Raw genomic sequence first — 24287 nt, forward strand, 5'->3', positions numbered from 1 at the left:
TTTTACTAAAAAATATTTATATTAAAATTATCGATAACTTTATTTGTCTCTTAGTAAATGTGTGTACAAGTTACGTTATGATTATGTCCAACAATAGTTATTACTTTATTTACCAGAATAACTCAAATAATATATACAACAAACATTATTTAAAAAAATTATTGTCAGAGTAGAATAAGATTCTACTAACACAACTTCAAAAAGATCCTTATCTCAAAAGATTTTTAGATCATAATATATAGTCCAAAATTTTGCTTATACTACGGAATAGTAACCTAAATTATATATAAAAAAAAATCACAATAAACTTTTCAAAATTATCATAAATTACGTTTTCACAAGATGTAATTCTAACACTTAAGACACTATCACAATTTAGTTTATATGTCCCCACACGAGGTGGAATCCAATGTACAGAAGACTTTTCCTCGGGACAATTTCATTAAATGTTTATAAATGTATGTTGAATTTGTTATTGTTGTTGACTTCAATCAATACTCCTGACTTTAGATTGAAAATGGATCATTTACCTATATGGAGAAAAAGTTATGATAATTTAATATATTTAAACTGTTAAATTTATAATAATATATTATATTGTGACACGTGTATATTTAAGTCAAAATATAAATTATACACGTGTCACAATCTGATCTATTATTTGGTCCTAAATGATTTTGGATATGAATTAAGCTTAAGTGTAGTCATAACTGTTGCCCCTAAACTTATATACACGTGTCACAATCTGATCTATTATTTGGTCCTAAATGATTTTGGATATGAATTAAGCTTAAGTGTAGTCATAACTGTTGCCCCTAAACTTGTATGATTGTGAACAACCGTATAAGTTATTTGCTTGAAACTATTCGAATTTATACTTAACCTTTTCAATTTTTATTTTGTTTTACATACGCTTCTAAACTTATTTCTACATTATACTCATTTTACTGATTATATATTAATTTATCTCAAATTCAATTAAAGACACCCAAGCGAACCAACCCACCATTCTGCCCTACAAGTCAGTATCCCCGTAAGCTCGTTAATTGCATCACGCCAATGTCTGACATTTTCATCCATCTATCGTACCATACTATCGCAGAGAAAATAAAGAAAGGATATTCTCATTTTTTTTATATCAAATAAGATGAGTGACATAATAATAAAAATGTAAAATTAGTTTTAATACGTTGGGACAATATTTAAAATATTTAATTTTACATTTTAAAAGTATTCTTTAAATTTAAAAATATTTTAGATTATCATTAGAATGCGGTTTATGATTAAAGTATTATCTTTATTTTATAATAATTTTGTTTCTTCTTATAATTCTAAGATGTAGCTCAATAAATAATTAACAACAAATTTATAATACCAGAAAAATCACTTTTTTTTGGGTGGTGCTTACCATTTTAAATGAGAAAACATCTTGTTTTATCGTGGACATAGACATGAATATTGAAGGTCGGATCATGATAAATTTGTACAATTTTCTACTTATTTACAATGTTACTTTTTTTGTGTTTTTTTTGGTTGTGTGTAAAAAGGAGTTTTGTTCCAAAAATGTGATATTAAAGTTAGGTTTGTGTGGCCTGATGACTGATCATACAAGTATTGAAAGTTGATATAGATTCATGTAAAAAAATTTATGTCAAAAAACCTTTTTAGGTGATATAAAAGTAACCAACATGTTCAATTGGTAGTAAATAACAACAATATAAGTTAATATGAGATTGGGGAGTAAAGATGATAAACACTTATAAGTTTGTAAACATTATTTAAGATGATTGTAATTAACATTCATAATAATAAGGTTGAAAATTAATTTTAAAAATTTAATTAAGAGAGAAATTGTTAGAAAAATAATTCAAATTTCAATATTTCAAAATATTGTTTAGAATAAAAAATATTCAAATATAATGTTTATAGTTAAAATATTATCTTTATTCTATGATTTTATTTTATCTTATAATGTTAAGAAGTTAACTAAATAATTAGAGACTTGATATGATAAAAATTACTCAACTCATATAGGGGAGTCACAATCACAATCCTAAATAAGAGAATATGTATATTAAATGTTATTGTAGACATAAACATAATTACCCGGATCACATTAAATAAATATGAGATAATAAATATTCATTGAAATGCTATATATGTATTTATGAGAGACCAAATTACATTGAATAAGAATATTTTCTCTCTTTGTGACTTCATGGTGTTAGCTTGTGTGTGTTTTCTCATTATTGATTAAAAAGAATTTTGTTCGCAATAGAATTGGTGACTAAATCAATTGTTAGAAGATATGAAAGAGTTAAACATCACGAAGAACTTCACCAATAATTAGAATGAAAATAGGTTAAATAATCTATTAAGAGTTTATTACATAACTTACTTAAAGTATAACTTGTTCTATTTATTTAAAAGGTCATGCTTAGATTTTTTTTAAGACTCAACTTTTTAACCCTTTAAAAAGGTCTAACTATATTATTTTATAATTAATATTTATATGTATTATATAAATATTACTAATAATATATTTAATATTTACGCCTACATATACATATTTGTAACTATATATACATATTATGATTTCAAAATAATGATTCCTTTGTATATTAATTTTGAAATAATAAACATACAAAAAATATATAATTTTAATACTTTTTATAAAAGATAATATATATATATATATATATATATATATATATATATATTCTATATATTTTTATATTTTAATCTTCTTAGACTTTTTAGTTTTTCACATCATACTATTTTTCATTTCCCCTTCAATCTATACAACATTTTATATGGAACCTCTTCTTTCATTATTTTTCATTCTCTTTAATGATATTCTTTAATTGTCCTTTTTTTAAGTATATATAAGACTATAAATATCTTTTACATGAGGCTATCTTATTTAAATTAGGTAAGACAACTATCAATAACAAAACATTTTCATAAATATTTAACATAATTGCATCTCAGTATTCAATTGGGAGACAAATCATCAAGTTATCACATGTTTGTACTAGTGATGAAATATCTCAAAACCCTCATTTGCCTATTTCTACCCCAAACCCCTTCCACCATTTTTGTGACATTTTTATCTCTCTCTCTCTCTCTTTTTATGCTTCACAAAATACCATATCTTTTACTGGACATATTTTTTTTTCCGTGACCATTGAAAACTTCTGGATGTGATGACAACAATTTGCAACAACAAATTTGTTAAATGCGATGACAAAAACCATCGGTGGTCGTAGAATGGCAAGGTCTCTTCTTCTGTTTTTCTTGGTTTTTTTTTTGTTTTTGTTTTTTGTTTTGAAGTTACCTTTTGTCGATTGTTCAAATAATTTTTGATAGGTTTTATTATTGATTTGAGTTTGTTACATCCTTATCGCATTTGTAATTATAATAACCAAACTTATATCTAAGAGCTAGGTTAGCCTTCTTCAATGTTGAACCACATAATAACATATTTGACCCTAAATAACCTCAGTAGAAAATCCTCCATATACACATTTCACTTAAAAATTTACAATCCACCACTATTGTTCTTTGTTCATGACAAATAATCACCAATCACCCACAACAATTTTAAAAGAATCCGCACTCAATCAACATGTATCAATGCTGTTGACTTCACTTGATCCATAAAACAATAATAAATATGAATATAGTTTACATAATTATATCCTCCGTTTTTAAATTTTTTAAACAAACAACAAGAAAATGTTTAATTTTTATTTTATTTTATTTACCAAACCACATCACATAAAACAATTTTTTTGTATATTTTTTCATTTCCTTTTATTTTTCTCTCCACAAAACCCGTGAATTATTAAATTAAATTAAATTAAATTAAATTAAATTAAATTGTACCTTATCCGAAGAAGCAAAATTGCGATAAGGCAACATTTGATTGGTTGGGCGGCAGAAACAGTAGAGCGAATCTACCCTGAAATAAAAAAAAGGAAAGAAAAAGGTAAAGTCAATCCATTGATTTACCAAAGAATGCACGAACACTCATATATATGACTCCGACAATTCAAATAGCCACACACCCACACCGTCTCTAACAACCCAACCTCCAAATAATCACTACAGTAAGTAACGTATCCAAGTAACTATCATTATTCATTATTACTACTTTCTAATTATCACTCACACCTTCAACGCTTTGGATTCTCGTTAAGCCCACGAGTCTCACGCGTCTCATTCTCACACAGTCACACACATCGATGGGCTTCGTTTTCGGAGTGGTGGTCGGAATAATTGTGGGCCTGGGCATCATAGTGGGCTTCGTCCGCGGCGAGAATGCGCGGGCCGCCCAACGCTCCAAGCTGGCCACCACCGTCGCCGCCTTCGCCCGAATGACCGTCGAAGATTCCAGAAAGATCCTGCCGCCTCAGTTCTACCCATCCTGGGTCGTTTTCTCTTCCAGCCAGAAGTTGAGCCTTCTTCTCTCTTCTTCTACCGATCCTCTTAACTTCGTTTTGTTGTCTCACGTTCTCGTCTTTTCGTTTTCAGTTAACTTGGCTCAACTCGCATCTCACCAAGATCTGGCCCTATGTTAATGAGGTAGATTTGTTCTGTGATTTAGTTGCGGATTTCGCTGTTCTTGTTGCTCATTTTTTTTTTTCGCATCGGTTTTGTTAGGCTGCTTCCGAGCTCATAAAGACGTCGGTGGAACCGATTCTCGAAGAGTATAGACCCGTGATTTTGGCTGCTCTCAAGTTTTCTAAGTTTACTCTTGGAACTGTAGCGCCACAGTTTACAGGTCCGTTTGTTTCATTCGATCCAATTGCTTTCGATTTTTGTCAATCCGCTTTTGGTGCAATTGGTGAATGTTATTATTGTTGCAATTTTTTTTTTTTTTTGCTGAATAAAAACTTAGATAGGACCTATTTAGAAGTATTCTGTGATTTGCCAACGGTCCAAAACTTGTTTGCTTTAATTTAATTTCCCTTTTGTTTTTCGTTTTTCTTTGACTGGCTTGTAGTGCCGAGTGGAGTGGAAACCTAGAAGATGGAAAATGGGAATGTTAAGTATTATATATTTGGTTTAGTAAAACAAAAATGTGGATAAATTGTCATGAACCAACTATGCCAATAGTTTAAGCTGGAGGCACATATATGGTTTTATGCTTCTATAACGTCTCTATCATGATTTGAGAACGGAGGACAACTAGATTTCAGTTTTGCACCAACTCTACCAGTTTTGGCCTCTGTTTCTATGGCGTTAAAATGATTCTCTAGTTTCCACCCTAGGTCAATCGCTGAAGAGTGAAAATCACAAAATTTCCATTCTGCTTCATTTTTACCCGTTCCTATTTTTCAGTTGCCACAGGAGTCAGGAGGCATGCTCTTAAACTCATGTCTTGTATAATTGAATTGAATTGAATCCAAACAAGTTCATAACTGTGGTTAGTAGTTGATCCCTTGCTTTTAAGTCCTAACTTAACTAAGTAGGCCAATGCAAAATATTTACACAAGTGGTTTCTTGTGTGCAAGGAAGGACATTTGCTTCAGTTCATATTATGTTCCGCATTTTATGCCTTCATGTTATCATCCTACTAAATTTACTTTTAAAGGATGAAGATTTTGCTAATCAATGTCATAGATTTCTTTGGAGCTTATATTTTGTTAGTGTTATTCTTTAGGAGTGTCTATAATTGAGGATGGAGGGGATGGTGTTACAATGGAGTTAGAAATGCAATGGGATGGAAATCCAAGTATTATACTTGATATTAAAACCTTGCTTGGTGTTGCACTACCAGTGCAGGTACTTCTCTAAACTTTTTACTGCCACCGCATGTCTGATTACTAGTTGTTACTGGTAGCTGCTAGATGCTTTCAAATGCTCTAGTTGTTCCTGGTTATTGTATTAATATTCCCCCTTTCCTTATGTTTGAAGGCTCCATGCCAAACCATGCCTTTTATTTTCACACGATCAAACTATTGTAAGACCCAAATTCTTTAATTCGAGATTTAATCCATTTAGTTTGAAACTGAATGCTATATTAGACTTGTTCGTTCTTTTATATTTCATTAATTGCTTCCTATTGATATGAGGATAGAACACCATATCACTAGGTAAAGGAAAGATTCTCCTCCTCCTGCCTTATCATGATTATTATCATGCATAAAAAAATTTGATTTTTGATTAAAAGCTTTGATTATTAGACATCAGTCATCGTGCACAACAATGTAGATCAAGTTTGTGAGGGTTATTCCTTGAAAGAATATAGTTGATTTTTGTGTTCTCATACTCTTTTTTCAGGTAAAAAATATTGGATTTACGGGTGTTTTCAGGTTGATCTTTAAGCCGCTAGTCGATGAATTTCCTGGTTTTGGTGCTGTTAGCTATTCATTAAGGCAGAAGGTATGATATGTTAGGACATGATTTCAATGGATTTATTCATTTACTTTTGTAGCACAATGGGGCCAAACACCTTAAGGTTCACAATTAAGCTAAACTTATAGGTTGTATGTTTTGCAAGATCTAGCCAAATTAAAACAATTGCATTAGTCCAATGGATAGAATCTAATTAATTTTAGATTTGTATTCATTTTTTCTTGCATAGTGGGTGAGCCTTTGTGCAACGGCAAGGTTGCCACCTTGCGACTTGGTGGTTACAGTTGCTAATTATGGAAACAGCTCCTCTTCTCATGACATCTCTCTCTTGAATGTGGTCTAATTACAGCCACCTGCAATGCCCTCCTTTCTCACATTTCTTTATGCATGTCTGAAACACTTGCCAAGCCATATTTCTACATAGACATTAAACCTTATGCACCCATATGTGATATATTTAATCATTTCGGAAAATTTTAACTTTCAGAAAAAGTTGGATTTTACTCTAAAAGTCATCGGCGGAGACATATCAACAATCCCTGGATTATATGATGCAATTGAGGTTTGGACTACTCCCATTATCTGTTAATGATACCCATTTGCTGCTTTTCGTGATTCTTTGCTATAGCTTAACATCTCTCTGGATCTGATAATGAATATGTCAAATAAATCGTCATTTATGTTATTTGAAAGTATTTCCAGTATTGATGCGGAAGCTTGTAACTTAAATTTTTGTTGTCTTCCAAGTAGATATTATGTTTTCGCCACCCTTTTATCATTATAAAGACATGAATCTCATACACAGCACACATATGTTGGTTAGATAATAAATTATACCAGCTCCAGTTGATTTTTTAATTTCCTGTCATTTTTTTTTCGGATTTACCATTTATTGAAATTTGATAGATGATTGTTTTTTCAATTTTCACCATTCTCTGAAAAAAAGCCCATATCTTGTATTCATTTTACTTTAGTTAGAGAAAAGCCATTTGTTCTTAAGTGAATTTTTGTAACCGGGGTTTAGCTTTATTCACCAAATATTTTTACTAGCAACTGTTTGTGAAGAAAATAAAAGGCAGGTTTTCATCCTCACCTTTTGAAAAAAAAAAAAAAAGAATTCCAAAAGTTCCTTATGTATTAAGTCATTGTTGAATGAAATTATGAAAGATGTAGAATTATGAATGTGAATTTGAAATTAAAAACAAATAGATTTTATGATTGCATCCCTCTTCCTCTCCATTACTTATCCTATCTGTCCATTTTTTTTATCTCTTCATTTTTTAGCTCACATTATGTATTCAATTTCTAGTATTAAGTAAGAAAATCTAGTGCACTGAACTCGTGCATATATTTGCGACTCGTGAATTCATTTTTACGTCTGTACTCATATTTTTGTCATTTTAATTATACCCTTGTGAAATCTTTTGAAATGCACCTTTTAAGTGTCTATATAACCAATAAATTTTCAATCTAAGGAACGCTTCATGTAATTGGTTTGATATATAGAAAATATAATAAAACTTATAAAAGTCATTATTGTGTCATTTCTTTGTGTTTGCATGTACCAGTTACTTTTGGTGTTTACTAGTGTATCTATATTTGGTACTGCACTGTGTTTTATTTATGAAAGACTAAATTGAACTTTTGGTGCTTCTATGATATTTAATCTACAATTTTTTGGCTACTTAATTTTATATCTGCAATCTTATGCCCTTAATTTTATAAAATTTGTAATTTTGGTATAACTTATAAGTGTTCATCTGTCAACTGTTAAAATTGTAATATTAATCATAATCTAACATTAAATAAATGATATGACAATTAATGTTTAATAATATTTAGGTTAAATTATTCTTTTGATCCTCATTTTTAATTCACTTTTATCTATTTTTATCACTTTTTTGGGATAAAAATGAGAATTAAAAATGCAATTTAGTTTAAATATTATTAAATATTAATTGTTACATTATTTATTTAATGTTAGATCATAATTAATACTACAATTTTAACGGCTGACAAATCAACATTTAATGGTTGAACTAAAATTGTGGGTTTTACAAAATTGGAGGACTAACATTGCAGTTTTAAAAATTAGGAAGACCAAAATTGCGGATTTGATATTATAGGAGGATCTTAACCTTAAAAAAATTGTAATTTTATTATACCTAATTTAATCTTTCATGAACAGAATAGTTTGCCAAGCTTGTTATCCTTTATTATATGAACCTTGAGAGAACCACACCACAAAAGGCTAGTCGTTGTAGCAGGGCAACTCATGGTCTTATAATTATAAACCCTGTATTATAATCCTATACTTCCAATGATAGACTCAAATCCCATACCTTACAATTGGATCTTAACATCCCACCACCCTTTGCAGCCCCAGTGCTCCGTGCAAGTGGGTTGTCCACTAGCCATTTGATTAGTCATTGGCGTGGACACTAACAATGCTGATGTCACCACTCTTGCCGCTCGTTTGAAGTTGAGAAGCATGGTGGATAGCTTTGATACCAATTAATTAATAAGAACCTTGGGAGAACCACATCGCAAAAGCTAGTTATTGTAGTTGAAGAGCCCAATGTCTTTTAAACCCCATACTAGAATCTCATACTTTCAATGTGGGACTCAAGTCCCACACCTTGCAATTGAATCCTAACATATTGTGTCTATTTTTTTTTTGTCCTTTTCTCTCTAATTAGATGAATTAATTAGTGTCTGGAATTCAAATGTTTTATAATAATTAGGTCTAGTAAATTATTACAGGGGACAATTCGGGATGCTGTTGAAGATTCTATCACATGGCCTGTGAGAAAAGTTGTACCCATTTTGCCTGGAGATTACAGGTAAATCAGATAAATATAGAAGGATCACACGAGTACACTTCAATTTTATCATTGTCCCTTTTGGTTATTTCCAGCCTTCAAGTTCTACTGCAGTTGAGTACAATATATTTTATTAGAAATTGAGAAACTTAAACAAAATGAGATGACAATGTGTGTGTGAGAGAGTTGAATCTTGCACCAGAAGACAGAAATTTTCTGATCCGAAAGTTAAAATTATTGTGTGATTGGTTTAGCTTATTTTTGAATAATTATCACATTTTTTCTCCAGCTTCTATGAGCACTTTAAAAAAAATAAGTGATTATTTTGCAAAAAAATTATTATCCAACATACAGTAATGTTCTGTTTGGAATAGATGTGAAATAAAGATGAAAGAAATAATAAGGACAAAATTAGGAAGGATAGAAGTAAAAGAGAAATAGGATAAAAAAGATATGTCGTTTGAATGGATATGCATTTTTCGCTGCTTGTTTGGATGAGTGGATAGAAATAAATTATATAAAAAATCTTTTTATACTAATTAAAAAGAAAAAAAAAATAGGATATGCATTCCTAGAAATATTTTTTTTATAATGTCATCTAATAAAAAACTACCATGTGTGGGAAGTTTGTTGACTTTGATAATATTGATTTTAAATATCACAGCAAAGACGACTTATAATTGGTTGACATTGTACAAATTACAGTAATAGTGCATTCCATTAAAAGAATAAATTTAACTCAAATTTTTTAACTAATTATTTAATTTTTTAAAACAGTAACAAAAAAAATCAAAATTTAACAAACATTTCCCCAACTTTAGTTATTTTTTTTATGTGGGGCCCACTAAATTATTCTTCTTTTTTCTTCTCTCAAACAAATAGTAAAGTTTGATATTTCTATCCTATCTCACTCACCTCATACGTTTCTATTTACACTCAAACAAGCATAAGGTTAGTGTCTCTGAATGATGAGAGCACTTGTAGAGTCTCTAATAACAGAACATCCTACACAACTGAGTTAGTTACAGCTGTCTCAGGCTGTTCTAAGTTCTAAGAAAATCTAATAGCTGTCAGTGTAACAAAACTAACTACAATTTCACATGACAAAATGTGTTTAACTAGAACTTTAGAAGAGGTCCAACACAATAAAGCAAGCTTCTCGCTTTCTCTAATTAAAACCCTTAACTATTTACTTTTTTAGATTTGAGAGGAATTGGAATTGTTAGAAGTTGTAATCTAAATTATTTAAGTAATGACTGCCAGTGAGCTATAAGCTTGATACTGCAACTAGTTTCATGTCACAAGTTATGGTTCTAAAAAATATCATCTATGAAATAGTGATGCATAATACTGAGGAACATGCATGGATACTAGACAAAGGTTGCCTTTGGAAATAAATAAATATGTACCTCCACGTTGCTTTATGGCAGTGCTAGTCAATGTGGCTGTATCAATCATAGTATATTTTTTATTTTTCCTGTTCTTATGTTGAAATTAAAGGGTTTAAGTATAGAGGAAGGAAAAAAATTAAACACTCGGATAATATTGTTACGAAGGATGCGATTCACAATACACAGCATGACCCCTATCTATATTAATACTAGACTCCTAATCCTAATTAAATTGAGGCTAATCATAAAATTTAATGAAATAAAAAAAACTACTAAGACCATCTAAGATATTCTATTCTTAAGATACAATAACAACTTATGCGACATCTTCTAAATTTTATATTGACTTGTTGATCATGCACTACTTTTACTATTTTGAACCTCACTGTATTTTCTTGTTCAGTGATTTGGAGTTGAAGCCTGTGGGGATATTAGAAGTAAAGCTTGTGCAAGCCAAGGAATTAACAAACAAGGATATCATTGGAAAATCAGATCCATATGCTGTAGTATACATACGGCCTTTACGTGACAGAATGAAGAAAAGCAAGACAATTGTAAGTTAGTTTCTTTTTCCTGTCTGTCTTTCTTTCTAGAGAATTTATTGGATTTCAATTATGGAAGAAATAACTAATTTTGTTTTCTCCATCCAGAACAATGATTTGAATCCAATTTGGAATGAACACTTTGAATTTATTGTTGAGGATGTGTCCACTCAGCACTTAATTGTCAAAGTTTATGATTCTGAGGGTTTACAGTCATCTGAATTGATTGGATGTGCTCAGCTGGGGCTTAGTAAACTTCAACCTGGTAAAGTAAAGGATGTTTGGTTGAAGTTGGTCAAGGATTTGGAGATCCAAAAGGATAACAAGAACAGAGGGCAGGTAAGAAATACATGTATGACTTACTATTTTAAAACTTAAAACTATTGATGGCTAGAAGATTGTTGGTTTAGGTGAGAAATACTGACTCTGAATTTTACCTTTTGAACCCCCACAAACGCTATAATGCTTAGCTACTCTATTCTCTGAAAATAGGTAAACAGAATGCTATCCCTTTAGCAGCATACCTAGAGCTGGATAAAGCTGAACTTAATACACTTGTCATATATCTCCTATTTCCTCTGCCTTTTGAAATTGCGGTTTCAAATTGATTTTTAAACATTAGTATCTGCTAATTGTTAGCAAATATTGATTCACTCTTTTAATACATTATACATGTACAAGGTGGCCAAGTGTTAGAAAAAGCAAGATTAGTTCGCATCCTATGGGCCTTTAGTCAGCTTCTTTCTTTTCTGTCTTCCGTTCTTTATGGACAAAGTATACTGGAGTCATCATTGACCTATGCTTCAACTCCATGAATTATCACTTGTTATAAGCATTGGCTTTGTTGCTCCAAATACAGATCGATGTATAGATTGTGTGTACAAAGGTGATATGAAAACTAACTTGGTTGCTTCATGTGCAAATGGGAGCATGCATTAGAAATTTATTCCGTGAAGATATCTTCCTCTTTCATGCACACTTTTTGAGTTGTATGCATGTATGTTGACCATGTCCAATTGTCCATTATGTGAAAAACTGGAAGTCAAAACCAGTTCATGAGCCATGAGTCGGGAAACCTTTTTCTGTACTCTGTAGAAAACTAGTAGGTAAAATTGGTGCATGAGTTTGACATCTTTTAGTAGCTAACTAAAAGTTTTAATTATAGAGGATGTTTACAATTAAATCAAGGAGCTATGGGGCATAGACATCACATGGGTGATGGAGGAAGTTTATAACATGGACACAACATAGTCCAATGTATAAGGCTCAATTATACATAGATCATATGCCAACATCATCATCATCATCGTCATTATCATTATCATTATTATTATTATTATTATTATTATTATTATTATTATTATTATTATTATGTAACTATATATTTAAGAGCCTAAAATGAAAACATGCATACATGTACGAAAATATATCTACAATATGTTGAAAAGAAAGTGTGGTTCCAAGTGTCAGTCAATCTAGATTTGCCATCAAGAGGGTAAGAGCCATAAACTTTTGGTTAGGTCAGTCTTGTCTTGCCATATATTGACCAAAGAAGTGGTTAATTTTTTTCTTTTCATACTATAATATTAAAATTTAATTCCGGAAAGTACTGTTCAAACTTCTAAGTTGTCAGCCTGTTGTATTAATTTGCACCTAATGTTTGACAAACCCAACATCTCTCTTGAAGTGTTGGTGCTTCAATGTTTCATTGTTCAAAAGTAGTATCAGTCAATATGAATTTATAATCATTTCCTTTTTTTATAAACAACTGTGAACATATTTTCAATTGTATGTATGACATAATAAATATATTTGCTTCTTAGTTAAGTGTATTTGTATTGGCTTAATTTGAGTTCAAAATAACTCGTAATCAAAAATTTTCTGGGAGACTTTTGATCAAGGGTAATTTTCCCGTAATAATCAGACCCGCTATAATTATTGGTCTTTCTGCTTAGGTACATTTGGAGCTCTTGTACTGTCCATTTGGCATGGAGAATAGCTTTACAAACCCATTTGCTCCCAACTACTCAATGACATCTTTAGAAAAGGTTCTTAAAAATGCAACGAATGGAATAGACTCTAATGGAAATGAAAATGCAGTTACCCAAAAGAAAAAAGAGGTTATTATTAGAGGAGTCCTTTCTGTTACTGTAATTTCTGCCGAAGACTTGCCTGCGACAGATTTCATGGGGAAATCTGATCCTTTTGTTGTTCTTACCTTGAAGAAAGCAGAAACAAAAAACAAAACCAGGGTATTCCCTATTTTGTGGCTTATTTAATTATCAACCTTTTACGAACTTTTTTGGCCCTAAAAGTTTGTCAATTTCTCAGGTTGTGAATGACAGCTTGAATCCAGTTTGGAATCAGACATTTGACTTCGTTGTGGAGGATGGATTACATGACATGCTAATTGTTGAGGTTTGGGACCACGACACATTTGGAAAGGTAATTCTTTTTGCTTTATGCTGAATTAGTAAGATTGCCATCTTTTTAAGGTCTTGATGACTTCAAGTCAATTTGCCATTGAAGTTTAATACAAATTATGTGGAGTGCCAATTATGTATTTAATCAAAATAACATCGGGAGGATAGAAACTTTTAATTGGCCCTTTAAAACTTATAAATATCCTCTATAATTAAACATTCAGGACCATTAAAACCTATAAACATTTTCCTATTGTCCCTTTAAAATGTATACGAGCTTATTATACTTATTCTTTCTTACTCTTATTTATTATTATTATTATTTTTTCATCAAACAAGTCCTTATTGAATATGAGATGGTTTGTGTAAGGTTTAAAAAATGGAAGGATATTGTGTACTGAGTCAAAACTTGTATTAAGGGTATTTTTGTTAATTCATCATAAAGTAACGTTTAACAATTGACTAAGAAATCCATAAAATAAAAAATTAGACTTAGGGTTAATGTATTTACTTCAATCAACTGTATGAAGGGTTACATTTTCTCACTTTACAAATCTCCTCACTAAAAGGAGTTAATAAAAGGTTAATGCGATGAAACGGAGTTATGGATTTTTGGTACCTGGTGATAGCTCTTTCCGTCATGCATGCAGGATTATATGGGGAGATGCATATTGACGCTTACAAAGGTAATACTGGAGGGGGAATACAAAGAACGCTTTGAGCTAGATGGTGCCAAGTCTGGCTATTTGAATTTGCATCTCAAGTGGGTGCCGCAACCAATTTTCCGTGATTCATAAGTTTTCCCATCCACACTACAAATTTATAGAGGTTGTAGTTGTGGCCCTGGACCATACTTCCCCACACACTCATCGTGTATCTTAACAGCACTTATAGTTGACAAATGTACATATACCAGATATCAGATTATCCTTTTCCATCATTTTCCCCTTCATTATTCTGGGATGTAAAATTCACGTGCTTGAATAGTTGTCTTTTAGCTCTATTTTTGGTTCATTTATTAGTCGCCGTGCTCCGGAATTTTACACATGAAATACTGTAATAATCTACTTTGCATTTGATAATTTAATAATTTCAAATCTTTACTACAACAAAGGGATTTAGTCGGAATGTATTCTTTTTTTATACTAAGATTTAGTTTTAATGCATTTATATAGTAGAAAGGGTTTTGTGTAACGATTTAACAAACGACGAGCAAAATTTATAGTAAGAATATTTTTATAATTTTATACAGAAATATTAATTCTGAGTTCAAGTGCAACATATTTATAATATTATAATATTTATAATATTTTGTGTAGGTTTTAAAAATAAAGGAAGTTGTCAAAGAATCCATAACAGAAGGAAGTTAGAGCAATTTACTCAACTTTTAAATAAGGAGAGAAGTATTTTGTGTTTATTTTTTGGTACTTGAAAAGAAAAAGTAAAACAAAAAAAAAAGTCTTAGCACAAAGCACATTGGACGCCGGCTGAAACTTACTCCCAGATTGAAGGTATTTAATAAGCTTTTATTGAAGTATAAACAGAATATATATATATATATATATAGAGAGAGAGAGAGAGTTAATCATTTATACATTTTAGTGTAAAATTTTTTATACTGGCAACTAATTATATCTTTTAAAATTGCTTATTTTATTATTATTTCATTAAATAAGCAACTGACATGACATTATTAAAAGATATGATTAGTTGCTAGGGTAAAAAATTTTTACATTGACAGTGTATGGATGATTAACTCATATATATATATATATATATATATAAAGAAAGAGAGAGAGAGAGTTTAAACGACATCGGTATAATTTTTATTAAGTATTTCACCTAAATAACTTTGTATTAAAATTTTGTAAATCTTATCACTTTATATATTTATATTAAATTTTATTAAAATTGAACAACATGAAGGTAATCAAAATGTTCACATTTTATTATATTTTGAAATATATATATTACGTTAATTTTATTTTATAAGAATAAAGTATCAAATTATTTTGGATTAATATAAAATTTTGTATATATAATTTAAGAGTAAAGAGTTTTCAATCTATTAGTTGAATTTATAAAATTCACATTTAATATAAAATTATTGAGCAGTGTAATATTTAGTAAAAGTTACACCGGTGTCGTTTGAACTCTCCTCATATAAATTTGCATATTTGATCTATGTATTAAGAATTTAAATTTAACAATTGGATTATTAAAATTTGATGTATAACATGAGTTATTAAACAAAATAAGTCTACATAGACTTACTCTTGGAGTAAATGAATCCTTCCTACACACACGCATGCATATATATATATATATATATATATATATATATATATATATATATATATATATATATATATATATATATATATATATGATGCCACTTTTGTATGATGTGGTGTTATATTTGCACAAAATAAAATTGTGCTCTAACATGGTCAAGAGTTATGTAATGTACATTATACTCGAGTGTCATTGAACATTATTTTGAGAAAAATAATTGTTCAAGAATATTTTATTCGACAAGAATCACAAGATATGCAACGTACATTATATTTTAATTGCATAAATGAATTGATTCTGGAACTAATCTAACGAAATACAAAAATTAAATTTAGTAAAAAGGGTGAATAATTAATCCTAAGATAAGAATAGAGTAAATGATCAAACTAATAATTTAAGAGACATTGAGAATTGAAGTTGTTTTTGAAATCGAAGAAACATTGAGAATTAGAGTTCAAGTGAGAAATAGAATTAAGGGTTTGTTTAGCTTAAAGAAGGAAATTAGTTCATGTGGGAAAAAGAGAGATTTTAAATACTAATTTACTTTTAAATTTTATAATTTTAAATTTAATAACATAAATAAAGATATTTTAAATATTATATTAAAATTATTAAAATAATTTTAAAATCCCTTCCATTCTCTCCACATCTCCTCAATATTTTAAAATGGAATTAAGAGGAATTTTACTCCCCTTTCCTCTCCTCCCTTTCCCTCCCAAAAATTGAATCATACAAAAATAAATAAATTTAAAAATCCCTCCTCCTACCTCTAACCAAAAATCATGTAAAATTATACAAGGAATGTAAAACATAGTAACTGCTACCATATCTCATCATTTGCGCTGCAACCATGATCTTGTTCTTAATTTTTTTTCTTCATTTAATACTTAGTAGCGTTATAGTACAATACAAGCATACGCATAGAACCATTTCCAACGTCTTTCATTTCCCTCACTCGGAGACTATTGAACTACATACATTCATAGGGGGGGCATTTATATATATGCGAGTGCTTCAAGTTCCAATTACATGTTGGCAACTTCGTCAACAACTCTCAATAGAAAATGCTTCAGCTTTCTTCTTCTCCGATTGCTTCCCCTGCATGAATTACCAGAACTCAACCGTGTTACAATTATTCTTTGAATGTGTGTGTATCAAAAAACATAATAACAAAAAATTGCATCATTGATTTATGTATCTCTTAATAAAAGTGGTTACGAGCTACTCTTAACCAGGTTCAATGCCTTGATCCCTCTTTCAAAAGGGACTAGAAAAGGATTAAAAATCAATATGCTTAATTTAGTTTATTTTAGAGAGCAATCTTTTTTGTTGGTTTCTTGAGTCTTGACTGAACCTTTTAAAAAAAAAATATTTCTCCAAAAATAACCCATACCAAAGAAATCAGTATGACTAGTAGATATTAATGCATATTTTGCACAAGGTATATATTACATGCTAAGTAGTATGTAGTACACATCTTGTTATTCTTGTCAACCAAAATATTTTGCGTGCAGGTTACTGTAGTAATCTATTAGCAGAGTTATTTGGCATGTGCTAAACAAGCTTCAAGTTTTGAGCACTTTTTTTTTTTTTTTTTTGGGTGTGTGTCGTGCACCAGATAAGCAAACGTTCACTTGTGGAAGTTTCTTTGTATTCATCCCAACAAGTACGAAGAAGAAAATGCCGCACAAACCAACCCTCACTATTATATAGGAATGTAGTCCGTAATGATTTTAAACTTCTACCATTATTATCTTCAGTAAAATGCATGTGGAAGAGAAAGTCTATATTTTGTGCCTTGCCATTTGTGCAAATGCAAGGACAACTTTCAATCTTATAATTAAATCATCAGAACAGCAAGATAAAGACATTTTTCCCTGTCACTTGATAGCTATGACAAAGGAAAAGGTGGAGGGAACCTACCAATACTGGTTAAGCAATACGAAAGAGTCAGTTGGTACTTTCTTGCCATCATCATTGCGATTCCAGTGGTAAATAGCATGGGTCCTATTTTTTATCTCCAGCGTGGAGTGTCCATAGCTAGCTTCTCGAAATGCAGAATATTCTGGCTGAGGTTCCAAAAACCTGCACAACCAAGGATAGGATTAAAACTTATATGACAAGACATTTTGACAAACGATAACTATGGATATTAACCCCTTACGAGGATTGAATCATATTTATAAATAATTAAATAGAAATCCAAGATAACAATAGTAAAAAATACGATATTAGATAATCCTTTTTAACTGCCTATCCATGACAAAATGATTTGTTTAATTTACCTTGCAGCAAGACCTTCTTGATTTCCACCATCTCCGACTGTTATGTAAACAGGTGCTGATTTGTCGGGTGTGGGGTACCTGTTGCCGCTTGTTATGTTGTAGTCTACATTGGAGAATCGATACTGAAAGCAGGACAGAAAAATTCAACACATTAGAATCCACTGGGACATGAGATGACAAAACAGAAGAACCATATTGCCAAAGTTGGTGGTGTACTGGTCTTGTGCCAGGAGCATAATAACTGAGAAGAAAGTGAAAAACATACTGATCTTTCATAAGCATGGACATGGCCAGCAAAGATCACATCAACTTTGTATTTAATGAACCAGCTCTCAAAAACTGATCGCATGCTTTCACCCTCCATATAGTGAGCTCCATTACTGTTGTAGAGCGGCACGTGCATGAGCACAATGAGCCAAGGTGTCTTCTCCCTATCAACTCGCTTCAGCTCTTCTTGAAGCCAAGTGTATTGAGGTGTGTACTTCACTGTTATGGAAGATCACTATTATTAAAAAATACCATACAAGAAAACATAAAATTTTGGCAAAAATATGTTTAGTCCCTGAAAATATCACTATTTTTTGTTTTAGTTCTTATTAAAAAAAATTCACTTTTAGTCCCTATACTTCACAAGACCCTTTTTTTAGTCCTTGAAAATGGTTTGTTGAGGAACTAAAACCACACTATTTTAATCACATTAGGGACTAAAAGTGAATAAATTTTTAATGAGGACTAAAACAAAAATAATATTTTCATAGACTAAAAACATACTTAACCCTAAAACTTTTAAAAGAAATGAAATACACTTCAACAAAACATGGCAGCTGACAAGCACACATAAATGGCAGTGACTATTCAACCAAAATAGAAACAGCTCTCAGTAACAATATCTAACATTCTTAAGTCCTAGAAACATCAAAATTCTGGGTCTCCACCATTCTTAACTACAAACTTGCACTTGAGCTCTAAGGCATAGAAGTGGAATTTCTTTTATTTTTTGTTCTTTTCCCAAGACATCAGAATGCTGGTACCCTGTTCTGACAGGACAATGTTGCTTGTATTTAGGAAACCTTTTCTTCATTTCTGTTTCCCTATTAGCAAGCATTGGAAAATGCTGAAAAGTAGAGAAATTGTTTTGGTGCAACACACAAAAGTAAAATGTCTCTCGTGAAACATTATTTTCTCATAGAACAACTTTTTCTCTCCAACTCATATCTATCCTCTCCACATTGGTTAAGAAGTCATTCATAACACTTTTCCCAAAATGTCAACCGTGCCAAATAGCACCAGTAATCAGTATTCAATAAGACACTTCTGCCGTGAAGGAGAAATAGCATTGGCTATGTATTGCTTATTTGCTTTACATCTTGTATAGTTTCATCTAACAATAGAAACAAAGACATACCAAGAATAATAGCATTTTTTTATGTATTTCTGTTCCTAAGTAAAGAATCATTATTATGTCAATGTGCAAAGTTTTTAGTGCAATGAAACGCTATATGAGAACCTAAAATTGTGAAATAGAATAGTACTACTGTCAATCAACATGTAAGGAATTTTGATAAGTAGATAAAGACGAAATTAGTTACCAAACGGCGAATAGCTGGATAACACAATTATATGAGCAGATGCACGCCTGATTGCGTACCAGAGGGGGCTGCTGCTATTGGAGGCCAAATAAGGAGTAGTATATCGGTAAAGATAGTTTTTGAAAGGAACAACTTCTCCCTGATCAAGCATATTTATTTAAGAACATCAGAACCAAGTTTATAACTTTAAATGCAAAGAGTATGAATTTTTCATCATAAGCAACAGGAGAAGATCAACATCTGAAACTGAAAGAAACTTCTCAAAAGTCAACTTAGTTTTACAACAAATCTCATGAATATTTTCTTCAGCATATGCTATTTGCCACTTGAAATATGAAATGACTCAATCCTATTTCTGGTGGAGATCTCATTCACCAACTAAATAGGAAATTACTTTTTCTGTACAAAACATGCATTATTTGCCACTTGAAATTTGGGGTATCTTAAGCTACACATTCTTAGAAATAGAGTTTGAGCCTAACTCAATCCTACAAAACCAATTTATAAGGTGAGGATTGTCCTTCACTTATATACTTTTTATTTGTCATATCTCCTGCCAATGTACGACTTGAGTTTTTTCCAATACTATTGGGCTTGATAAGTGAATAAATGATAAGTGATCCTTTTTAATGATCTAGGATAGGCCAAGCTTGGTTTTCTCCAATACACCCCTCATGCACAACACTATTTGGCTTGGTGCATATATAAATGGTGAGTGACCCTTTTAGCGGATCTATGGTAACTTTGATATCATCCTAGAAAATAGGTTATGAACCTAATTCAACATTACAAAAAACCAGCTTATAAGATAAAAATTTCCCTTCATTTATATACTTTTTATTTGTTTTATTAGTTGATGTCGAGCTTGAATTTTTTCTAATACATATTATAAACAAAATTCTAAAGGAATCGTATGGAATTTGCTCTAAAACTACAGAAATAATATGATGGCATATAAAAGAAGATATCTAGTTCAAACCAAATAATTTGATGGAGCTGAAAGTCAGCTAAGTCATATTTTGCAGATGAGCATGCATAAACCAATAAAAGGAATAAACCATTCTGTTCTATACATAGTAGTTAAGAAGAATAAAAAGTGCACATGTCTCTTATACTTTCCAATTCCAAAAAGAGAAAAGGGAAAGCTAAAACCATGATGGTTGTTTATTATTTTATTGGTCCACGAAATAATGAGTTCATTTCGTTCTATAGATGATAGATGATTTAGTACAAACAAGAATAACTAAGACACATGCCACATTCAGGTTAGTGCATTACCATGTAAGGCATATAATCTACTTCGTGATTTCCAGCAGACCATATCCATGGATGATATGCTGTACTCCTTTCAACAAATCGGCCCCAAGTATCCCACCGTAAACCAACATCATTGTACTTGTACCTATCAGCATAAGAAAGATCTCCAACAAACAGGACAGTCTGTGCTCCACTCTGTATATAATGCTCAAGGGTGGAAAGTGAATTAAATGTTTGGCCCAAATCACCTGCAATGTTTATGCAATGATCCATTTGTGAGAAAAATTAAAAATTATGGGAAATCAAAGCAAAAGGAAATTCTGATAGACACTTTGTGAATTAAAAATAGAAAGAGTCTACAATTACAGATACAAAAATATAATTTCTAGTAGAACAAACGTGGGAAAACAGACAACTTACCAATGACTCCAAATTTGTAGGGAGCATCTGGCTCAACTTTTGGAGGTGTTTCAAACCAAAATTCTCGAGAAGAATCACCACTTCCAATTCTGTAGTAGTATTTAGTCTTATACTGAAATGGGGAAATCAATTAATCAACTAAATGAACACATTCTACCCAGCAAGATGAGAATTATACAAGCATGTATGATTATTTGAAAAAATGATAACATATTATATATCCTGCATTAGAGTTCACTTATCAATAGATTTTATTTTTAATATTGCAAATATAGTGCCAATAAAGACAATTCTACTGCCGTAATTTGATCAACAATTACCTCAAGCCCTTCAATAAGACAATGGTGAATGTAGCCAGACTTGTATTTGTAGAAAGTATAGTTTGTTACTGTGGCTTCAGCACTACTTTGAAATGTATTCTCTGATGTGCCGTATTGTACATGGTTGGGTCCTGGTTCATCTGGGGTCACCCATGAGATGATTACTGCTCTTCCATCATAATCACCTTGTGTGATGTGCACCTAAAGTGGAATTAATCAATGCAGCAAAGCTTCATTGAATAAAAGAATAGCTGTAGAATTTGAAACTGCTTCACATGTCCAATTTGGTTGCCGAGAAGTAGGATCCTTATCCGAGTTTCATTAAATACTATTGGCGAATAGATAATAAATTCAACTTTGTTATTCTTGTAAGACTTACTTGTTGAGGTGCATTATGACCCTTTGGAACTGCAAATGCTTCATGACCAAGGGGGATGTCAACTGCTGGCCACTCTGCCCGAATGAATGAGCTAGTGATCCCTGCACTCCCATCTCTGATAGAACTCGAGAAGACAAAGAAAGCAAGAACAAAATTAAGCAACATGGTCTGCATCCTTCTTTCCAGCGGTATGAGTGTTGACTTTATTAACCTACAGAGTCCTAATCCTCTGCATTTAAGAATCCCAATGAATTTCATTCATTCTATACAAACAATATGCTACAATTTTTTATGTAATCAAAATCGAAATGACTTATTTCAAGGTAAATCTCCATTGTCCTATCCCAATGTTCTCTCACTGATTTATGGTTACATTTTTCAGTATTAAAAAAGATTCTCACGCTCATATTAGCTTTGCTCTCTCCATGTGTGAATCCACCGAATATGATGTCTAAACGGGCAATCAAATTTTTTTCCTGATCCGTAGGAATTACAATGACAGCAACAATGTCCAAATTTAGACCTTATATCTACTATCTCCAGCTCAACCACTAAGTCGACCTAGTGATTCAAGGGAAAACAATTTAAAGCATGAGCAAACATTTTGCACATAAATGGAAATCCAATCGAATCATAACACAGGAGAAGTTGCACAAGTCAAATCCTAATTCCCGTTTGATTTTTGAACATCTCCACCCACTGATAACAATCCATCATGCATCCTTTACGATCAAAAACAGGCGAGTGTATGGTATGGTATGGTATGGTATGGCGGAGTCAGGTTAACGGGTCGAAATCCGAGATTTAAAAAAATATAAGAAAAATGTTTAGTGAAGTATGCAACAACGTTGGCTTTGACCTATCTATGACAGAAGTTGAAGCGAGATCCCATCATCAGAGTAGAACAAGTGTAACAAGTAATAAAGGAACGAGTATTGATAAATCAAAACGAAGCATGTTGTATAATGTATTCTCTTCCGTTAGTTGCGGGCATAGTGATAAATTAGAGGGAGAGAGAGGCTTACCTTGCAGTTGGAATGAAGCATTTGCGAAGAAGATAGGGCAACCAGATTGAAGAGAGGAAGACAACTCAATTGCTTGATTATAAAGGGAAGAGGTTGGTTGGTGCATTCATTCATTCATTTCAATGCATGCCCCCCATGCTTTGTCGCCTTCTCTTTCTTCTCCAATCTCAATCATTTCATCCACGTGATGGATCATGTATTGTAACCCTATTTTCACCATCCATAATTAATTAATCACTAAATATCTAAATTAGATATGCTAATTATTCCTTTCAAACAAAACAAAAATACCGTAATTATAATTGTAAAACCTTTTTCTTTTTACACCATTATTGTAAAAACTGAATCATTTATTATATACCAGTAAATATGTAAATTAGATACGCGGTAATCTTATTTTAAATGTCAAGTTAACAATAATTTAATTTTTTTTATCGGTTTATAATATAAAATTTTGTATGATAATGTATAGAAATTAAAATTTTATTTTTGTTATTCAATGAATTTCACTCATAAATTTCTAATAAAAGTGTTAGAAAATATGTGGTTAACACTCTACAAATTTGTATATATTCACACTTGATTTATTCATAAATATATTATATTTTAAGCTTATTATACTTTTGAAAACAAATATACATTTTCTTTTTTTAGTTAGGAAAAAACTCACTTAAAAAGTGTTTTTCTAGTGTGTTTATGTGCACATTGAATACGCTATATTATATGTGTTTTAATTATTTAAAACATAATAATTCATTTTATGTTATATGTTTTATTTGTGGAAAATATAAAAAAATTTAATATGATAATATTTAAATTCATATAAACATTTAAATACCTTATCCATCTGATTCATGTATCTTGGCCAGTGTGTAAGTGCATTGTTCTGATCATGTAAGGAATTAGTGAACTATTGGCTTTTAGCATGCCACTCATCCATTTTGGCACACTACAGATACAAACAATAAAATACTAGCAATATACAGAAATAATGATAATAGTTATTATTTTGAATTTAGATGGTATGATATTTTGAATTTAATTTTGATTGGGTAAATATATGTACACGTTCAATCCATAATAGATAACTCGCTTGTAACATTTAAAATAATTATTATAAAAGTCAAATATTTTATGATACATGATATTTAATTACTGGGTGATGATATTATTCCT

General features: G+C 31.0%; 2 protein-coding genes across 2 annotated transcripts; one reads left to right on the forward strand and one right to left on the reverse strand.

Moving 5' to 3' along the window:
* Positions 1-4066: 4066 nt before the first annotated feature.
* LOC109807983 (synaptotagmin-5) lies at positions 4067-14654 on the forward strand. Its single transcript, XM_083075632.1, has 12 exons — positions 4067-4455; positions 4535-4587; positions 4666-4786; positions 5669-5790; positions 6289-6390; positions 6851-6925; positions 9127-9206; positions 10980-11130; positions 11227-11457; positions 13074-13370; positions 13450-13563; positions 14192-14654. Exons 1-12 carry the CDS (start codon positions 4248-4250, stop codon positions 14336-14338), a joined length of 1701 nt encoding a protein of 566 aa, XP_082931758.1. The 5' UTR covers positions 4067-4247; the 3' UTR covers positions 14339-14654.
* Positions 14655-16692: 2038 nt separating this feature from the next.
* On the reverse strand, positions 16693-23272 carry LOC109808023 (bifunctional purple acid phosphatase 26). Its single transcript, XM_020370821.3, has 10 exons — positions 23112-23272; positions 22087-22315; positions 21708-21908; positions 21388-21499; positions 20989-21215; positions 19711-19849; positions 18387-18607; positions 18122-18243; positions 17760-17921; positions 16693-16934 (listed from the first exon to the last, which is right to left on the reverse strand). The coding sequence occupies exons 2-10, from the start codon at positions 22258-22260 to the stop codon at positions 16862-16864; spliced, it is 1431 nt and encodes a 476-aa protein (XP_020226410.1). The 5' UTR covers positions 22261-22315; positions 23112-23272; the 3' UTR covers positions 16693-16861.
* Between the last annotated feature and the right edge of the window lie 1015 nt (positions 23273-24287).

This window comes from Cajanus cajan, chromosome 5, assembly GCF_000230855.2.
Source record: "Cajanus cajan strain Asha chromosome 5, NIPB_CcT2T_4, whole genome shotgun sequence".
Taxonomy (NCBI): domain Eukaryota; kingdom Viridiplantae; phylum Streptophyta; class Magnoliopsida; order Fabales; family Fabaceae; genus Cajanus; species Cajanus cajan.